General features: G+C 60.1%; 4 protein-coding genes across 6 annotated transcripts in view; 2 read left to right on the top strand and 2 right to left on the bottom strand.

Annotated features, from left to right (window-relative positions):
- Positions 1 to 86: 86 nt before the first annotated feature.
- Positions 87 to 1,176, bottom strand: LOC127748728 (myotubularin-related protein 9-like; the record flags this gene model as incomplete). Its single annotated transcript, XM_052274475.1, is given in 4 exon segments — positions 87 to 241; positions 315 to 480; positions 572 to 718; positions 1,026 to 1,176. Coding segments are annotated over 3 exon segments (468 nt in total), but the record flags the coding sequence as incomplete, so codon positions are not given.
- Positions 1,177 to 2,504: 1,328 nt separating this feature from the next.
- On the top strand, positions 2,505 to 3,141 carry LOC127751259 (uncharacterized). The gene is made up of 3 exons (XM_052274476.1): positions 2,505 to 2,555; positions 2,655 to 2,904; positions 3,011 to 3,141. The coding sequence occupies exons 1-3, from the start codon at positions 2,505 to 2,507 to the stop codon at positions 3,139 to 3,141; spliced, it is 432 nt and encodes a 143-aa protein (XP_052130436.1).
- A 432-nt stretch (positions 3,142 to 3,573) lies between these two features.
- LOC127751261 (uncharacterized) lies at positions 3,574 to 5,090 on the top strand. Its single transcript, XM_052274483.1, has 2 exons — positions 3,574 to 4,253; positions 4,338 to 5,090. The coding sequence occupies exons 1-2, from the start codon at positions 3,620 to 3,622 to the stop codon at positions 4,598 to 4,600; spliced, it is 897 nt and encodes a 298-aa protein (XP_052130443.1). The 5' UTR covers positions 3,574 to 3,619; the 3' UTR covers positions 4,601 to 5,090.
- A 714-nt stretch (positions 5,091 to 5,804) lies between these two features.
- LOC113206355 (putative serine protease K12H4.7) overlaps positions 5,805 to 6,491 on the bottom strand; it is a 7,056-nt gene continuing 6,369 nt past the window's right edge. The window contains exons 6-8 of one of the 3 annotated variants that reach the window (XM_052274477.1): positions 6,342 to 6,477; positions 6,089 to 6,258; positions 5,805 to 5,993 (exon numbers count right to left, since the gene is read on the bottom strand). In XM_052274477.1, the coding sequence (XP_052130437.1) occupies positions 5,854 to 5,993; positions 6,089 to 6,258; positions 6,342 to 6,477 (446 nt within the window). In that variant the 3' untranslated portion in view covers positions 5,805 to 5,853. The remainder of the gene's footprint in view (positions 5,994 to 6,088; positions 6,259 to 6,341; positions 6,478 to 6,491) is intronic. The other 2 variants (XM_052274478.1, XM_052274479.1) reach the window with 2 other exon arrangements.

Below are 6,491 nucleotides of genomic sequence, written 5' to 3' on the forward strand. Positions count from 1 at the left end.
GATGATTAGAAAAACAAATAAAATATTTTAGAAGAGGAAGTACAATGTTTGGAAATTTAAAAGAAGTTCTTGTCCCATTTTCTTACATTATAGTCTTTGTTTACATAGGAGAATCTCCATTCTTCTGATAAAGCAGTCACCAGTTTGTTAAACTCTGTTTCAGGACGAAATGTTGTCCACCCATCTTCTAGAATTGTGTACATGGGGCGATAAAAGAAGGGATACAGCAAAGTTGGTTCCACTGTAAAACAAACATAATTGTGACTCTCAAGAAATATATGAATGAGTTAACAACAAGAATAGATATTACCCACCTATGTTTGACAATTTTTCAATTGAAGATGCAACATTTAGAAATTCCCTTTGCTCCTTGATTTCCAGTTCAATACAACGGAAATCCTTACATTTGATGATGAGAGTTCCACCACCAGCTTGACTGTCAGGTTTGCGATCAACGGCATCAACATTACGATGAAGCAGCTGTGATGAATTGTGTGGAGCATAAATATTAAAAGATTTTATAAGATATTAAAAAGCTAAGGTTTTATTTGCCTTTTAAATGAAAACAAACCCAGAGCTCTTCAACTCCTTCTTTGCGGGATGACAGAATAATATGATGGCCAGTAATACATAATGTTCCATCGACCGGACTGTGAAATGGCCCACGCATTTTAACTCCATCCAACTTGGGTGTCTGAATCAAATCTGCGAACTCCATCTGAAAGCATTCAAAACAACTAGGTTAAAACAACCATAACCTCTTTCGAGTGCATCAGGAAAATCAAATAATGTTTGCATATGAACGAAAGAAACCTTATAACAATTTCATAAAACGAAAAACACAAAAGACAAAATAAGAGTTAATTTGTCCGATTTCCGTGACAATTAAAAACTGAAACAAGTTTGCTCTTGTGTTAATATTTTGTTTCAATCGGAAATCAGACTAAAGAAGGCAAAGCGACAGCTGTGGTCGCTGGAGAAACAAACTAGAGATTTCCCACTGCACCCGGAACCCCAACACTCACTTTGAAAGACGATAAAACTTAAAAATACTCTGTGCTGCTAAGTTTGTTTACATCGATTTGACAATCATATGTTACACTGACAGCAAACCTAACCTACTGCCGTCGATAAGGCAGTGGGAGTGGAGGGGTGGGGGAGGAGAGGGAGGAGGGGGAGGAGAGAGTAGAGTGGTCGGGGAGCATGAGCATGGATGGGGGTACCTTACGCTAGTGGCCCTCCCTTACGCCCTGGAAGGAAATGGGGGGTGTAGAGGTGATTCTCTTTCCCCTCCCCTCTAGAAGCCCTATGGGAGGGCTGGGGAAGTGGCCATCGTGGCCATGCATTGCATCGGCCCCATGGGGGAGGTGACCCTACTCCATCGCTTACAGCATGAGCATTGGCCATAGCGCCATCGTGGTTACTTTCAGTTTATAGACCTTTATGGGTGTGTTGAGGGTGGGGCTGTAGCTCGGGCTGTAGCTCGGGCTGTAGCTCGGGGTGTAGCCACCCCCTCTAGTCCCGACCCCAAGTGTTTCGGTAATGAGGTGTCGGTGGGTCCCTATGATGGATGGCGGTCCTTTCTGCTCGGAGATTAGTTCCTGCCGCGGGGCGGCAGGTCGAGGGGCGCGGGGTGGTGGTGGCGGCGGCGAGGGGCACTCCCGAGGCTCCCGAGGCCTAGGCAGGCACCGCCCTGACACCCATCACCATCCACTGGCAACCTTAAATGTGAACGTGGAGTTTGGCAGACGCCACCGCCAGCGTTCCCGCTGCGCCCTCACCTCTGCTCCTCGGGCGGGGGCGGCGGATGTGAAGTTGATTTTCACGTGTTCCAGTCGCTTGGGTGCGGTGTGCGGTCTGGGCGTTCTTGGTGCACGGTGCACGCCAGCCCAGCACGCCACAACGTGCGGGGGAGGAAGGGGAGGGGGGCTCACGGTGTCTGCTGGTGTCAGGCAATCATGTGATATTCGGCACGGAGAGATAGCGGTTGTTGAAAAAGGAGCCCCGCCCCCTTCGCCCGCCACCACGGCACGGAGCCCGGATATTGCCCAGGTGGTGGCGAGGCTGGGGCACATCATGATGTGTACAGCGCACATTCAAACTGCCTGCAGCTAGGCGTAGGCGGGTGTATCGATCTGTCGAGCCCTCCAACCGCAGTACCGCGGTGTAGCTTCAGCCCCCCCCCCCCCTCCCGGTCCAAGGTGTGGACAGATTTTTGACTGAAAACACTGTTGAGCACACGCTGTCGAGGGGGCTTAGAGTTGGGGAAGGGATGGGGCGACCCGCCCTGTACCCAATGAGGAACGGCTTCACGGGTGCCACGGGACTGGACGACTGGACAGACTCCGGCCGGATCGCCGCTGGGGGAGCTACCTGCCCTCCCACATGGAGGCCGCGGCGGCCGGCGAGAACGCCGCTCAATATTCGGCGAGGCTCGAGCAGACCGCCGCGGGCCACACCGCCACTCCAGGGCAGACCAGCCCGCCGCGAGCAGCAGAGGCGCCATGCTCTGCACCAGCACCCCCGTCATCACGGTCAACGAGGGCTTCAGCAAGGTGGGCCACGCGGCGGGACGGCGCCGGTGCACACGAGCACCCGGGCAGTAGTATGTGTCGCACAGCAAGAGACCCATCTCCCCCCCCCTCCTGCCGTAGGATGACGGGGAACTCGACGACGGCGACGCTTCGGACGAGGAGGACGGCGACCCGCGGGAGATCAGAGACATCGGCCAGTCCAAGCTGGCGGACCTGGCGCGTCGCTCCCTACGCATGCGGAGGCGCGTGCACCTGCAGCTGCACCGGCAGCGGCGGCGCCAGCTGCTGCAGCTGGAGGAGGCCAAGCAGATCGAGCGTCTGCGGAGGGACAAGGACATCCTCACCAACTTCATGCGTCTGCGCCTGTACGGTACGTCGCGAGGAGTGTGGGAGACGAGGAGGAGGAGTATAATGACAAGGTAAGGGGAACAGGGCTGTGATGATGACGCGGGGGTGCGACGCTGCTGACTTTGCAGAGACACAGTCGTCCTTCTCCGGCTCCGAGGTGGCGAGCAGCAGCGGCGTGGACCGCAGCTCGGACAGCGAGAGGAGGGCGGGGGCGTCGCCTGTGCCGTCCGGCGAGGCGGGAGAGGCTCCAGGTACGTAGTTCATCACGCGTATGGGGCCTGCAGGGGCTTCGACCCGCCCGTCGATCACGCGTGCGAGGCGGTCTTGCCTATTCACGGTTCGCAGGGGCTCGGGGCTGTCGAGCTGGCCCGTCGAGCACGCGTGTGTTGCGGGCTTGTCTACTCTCTCTCCGCAGGGGGCTCTGAGGTGTCAGGCCGGCCCGCCGAGCACGCGTGCGTGGCGGTCTTGCCTATTCACGATCCGCAGGGGCTCGGGGCTGTCGAGCTGGCCCGTCGAGCGTTGCGGGCTTGCTTAGTCTCCTTCTGCAAGGGCTGAAGCAGGTTCGAGCCTGTGCATCTCGATCCACGGGGACCGTTCTGTGGAACACGGTGGATGGTCTGATGCCTCTCGGTGTGGTCTTTTACAACTAAAAGTCGACGACGTGCTGGACTGTGCTTCCAGAAGGGGAGGATGAAAGTGGCCGTCGAGAGATCCGTGACGTGGGATCCGTGTCGGGGATGTCAGCGTCGGTCGGCGGCGGCGGCGTGCCCGGCGAGTCGACGGCGCGCTCCCGGCGCCGCGAGGACATGCGGAACATCCTGCGGCAGCGGCGCCACCGGCGGAGGCTCATGCTGCTGAGCTACGGCGAGGGCGGCGTCGAGCAGTACACGGACAAGACGCGCAACGCGGCCGTCGTCATGGGCGAGAAGGACATCAAGCTGAGCCTGAAGCAGCAGCGGCGCGCGCTGGCCGCCGCCCGGGGCCTGAGCCTGCCGGCGTGCGCGCATCCCTCCGGGCTCACCGCGCTCGCCAGGGCGCACCGGCGCGGGGGCCAGGCGCGCGCCGCGCTGCAGCTCGCCGAGCAGGCCCTGCTGCTGGACCCGGCGCACAAGGCGGCGCTGCTCGAGCGCAGCCAGTGCTACCAGCAGCTCGGACAGCCGCGCCTCGCGCTGCTCGACGCCGAGGACGCCCTGGACCTGGACAAGACGAGCAACGCCGCCTTCCTCCACAAGGCGCGCGCGCTCTACGCGATGGGCCACTTCGAGAAGGCCCTGGTCATGTTCCACCGCGGCAGCCGACTCCGCCCGGACAACCCGGCCTTCCGCGAGGGCATCCATCGCTGCCGGGAGGCCATCATGAACATCATCGGCTGTAAGCGTCCGGGAGGTAGAGGAACGAAAAGTGGGGGACGGATAGAATTCAGACTTGGGCCTCGTCGATCTTGTCTTTCCGCAGGCTTGCCCATGGACTTCGCGCTGTCGTCTTGCGAGAGGTTGATGCAGCAGGGCGTCTGGCCGGACGAGGAGAGCAGCGTGGGGTCGGCGCGCCGGGCCGCTGAGATGGGCGCGCTCGGGGCCTTGCGGACCACGACGGCAGGGGACCCAGCCGACGACGGCGGCTCGCCCTGGGAGGACCAATGGGCAGCGGAGCACTACCCGGACTCTGCGGTGCGTCGGCGTCCTGGGGTGAGGTTGGCCGCGGGCTGTGCGGGTGCATGAGCGTGTGTGCTCAGTCGCAGGTGCTGCCGGGGCTCTGCGAGAGCTGCAACACGGCGCATCAGTACAGCGACCTGCGGCGCGCCGGCCTCGGGTGCGCCGCCGTGACGGGGGTGGCGCCGACGACCGGGGTCGAGGAGGAGGCGCGCCAGATCGCGCTCATCCTGAGCGTGACGAACGCTCACGACGGCCGCAACAAGCACCTGCGCGAGAGGCTCATGGAGATCCCCCCCAGCCCACCCCCGCCGGTCGCCTGCTCCCCGTCGGCCCGCCCTTTCGACTGCTTTGACGCCCGGCCGCGGTGCCGGCTCCAGGGCGCGTCGCCGCGCACGCACAGCAGCAGCTCTGGCAGCAGCGCGGCGCGCAGGGAGGGGCTGCCGCCCCGGCCCCAGGACGCCGACGTGGAGGGCGACCGGGCGTTTCGCCCCGGCCTGGACAGGGTGCCACCCTCCCTCGGGCGAGACGCCACGTTTCTGCAGCAGATCGCCCGAGACCCCAGTAAGTCATAACCTTGGTCGCCGGTATCTGACATCGAGCATGGAAGTCGGATTGACGTATATGCGGAAAGTTGTATTGAATTGACGTCTGTTTTGGGTGTTTTGGTTCCCAACCGGGAGAGCCCCGAGCTGCTGTAATCGCACTGATAACGGGCTGCTTCTGCTCTCTCACAGAGCTGCAGGGGCTGCCCGTCTCCGGGCTCGCCGAGGAGGCCGTCAGGTACCTCAAGGGGCGGCAGGTGTTCTGGCAGCGCCGGGGGCCCATCGCACCGCCCGGGCGTGGGCGTGGGTCGCAGTCGGCCCGGGGGCGGCGCAGCAGCAGCGTCCAGCTCCGGGGCCCGTCCCCGTGCCCGCCCCCCACGGAGGAGGAGCAGCGCGCCGTCCCCGCGGCCACGTGACCAGGCACCTAGAACGCCGATTTCGCCCCTCAACCATTCAGCGTCGCCATAACTGCCCTGCACGCTGATTGGAGGAGGGCTCGAAATGAGACAACAAGTGCCGAATCATCGTGCAGAGGAATGCGAGCGCGGTGTGCGGTTCGCGTGCGGGGTCTTCAAGTGTTTTTGACTGACGCCTAGCTCGATGAGGAAAGGGTGGGGGGTGGCGGGGGGTGGGTTGTCGGTCTAGGCGAGTGATAACCCTTATCAGAGACGGGGGACTATAATTCGAATTTATCTCTTCCTTGAGGGGAGAATAACAATAGCCATGAGTACATATTTTCTATGTGTTTTTATTAAGGTTCATGTACAGTTCGTGTTTTTAAAAGTCGGCCGGGTCGCCATTGGGGTCCTCGTACAGTGCACTCCTGATGAAGGCGTGGATCTTGTCGTGCGCGCTTGTGATGTCGACAGTGTCGTACATCGCGTTGGGGGCGTTCATGTCCGCGCAATGAGAGCCGCCTGGAATGGGAAACGAACCCCCATTTTCATTAATAAATTGATAATAATTACTACAGAAGTACTGCCACTGCCAGTGGGCCTCCTGTAACACTTACCGTCCACCAAGACGGCTGGGGCGAGGGAGCTGACGTCGCTCAGGATGCCCAGGGCGTGCCAGGGGTCGATGTTGCCGTTGACGAAGATGACGTTGGTGACGTCCGGCTTCCTGTCGCCGAACACCAGGTTGCTGCGGTCGATGGCCGCGGTCACGACGCTCTCGTCGTAGCTGCGCAGAGCGGAGCATCGGAGTTATCTTTACCTCATCTCTGCACCTCCAACTCTTGATCAACGCGCAGTGTCGGTACGTACGCGTCTCCGAATAGATCTTTGCACAGCTGATAAGAGAAGTCCACGGCGTTGTACGGCGCGGGGAAGGGGACGTTTTTGCCGGAGAAGGTCTGGAAGTAGCCGAACTCGGTGCACGTCTGATAAGTCCACTGCCTCACTGCGGTAGATTAG

Source organism: Frankliniella occidentalis, unplaced genomic scaffold, assembly GCF_000697945.3.
Source record: "Frankliniella occidentalis isolate FOCC.00 unplaced genomic scaffold, Focc_3.1 Scaffold398, whole genome shotgun sequence".
Taxonomy (NCBI): Eukaryota; Metazoa; Arthropoda; class Insecta; order Thysanoptera; family Thripidae; genus Frankliniella; species Frankliniella occidentalis.

What these genes read in the sequence shown, in the direction of transcription:
- LOC127751259 (XM_052274476.1), top strand. Translation starts at nt 2,505, where the DNA reads ATGCTCTGCACCAGCACCCCCGTCATCACGGTCAACGAGGGCTTCAGC. An exon ending in TCAACGAGGGCTTCAGCAAG is followed by an intron (nt 2,556 to 2,654) that starts GTGGGCCACGCG and finishes CTCCTGCCGTAG; the next exon opens with GATGACGGGGAACTCGACGA. An exon ending in CATGCGTCTGCGCCTGTACG is followed by an intron (nt 2,905 to 3,010) that starts GTACGTCGCGAG and finishes CTGACTTTGCAG; the next exon opens with AGACACAGTCGTCCTTCTCC.
- LOC127751261 (XM_052274483.1), top strand. Translation starts at nt 3,620, where the DNA reads ATGTCAGCGTCGGTCGGCGGCGGCGGCGTGCCCGGCGAGTCGACGGCG. An exon ending in CATCATGAACATCATCGGCT is followed by an intron (nt 4,254 to 4,337) that starts GTAAGCGTCCGG and finishes GTCTTTCCGCAG; the next exon opens with GCTTGCCCATGGACTTCGCG.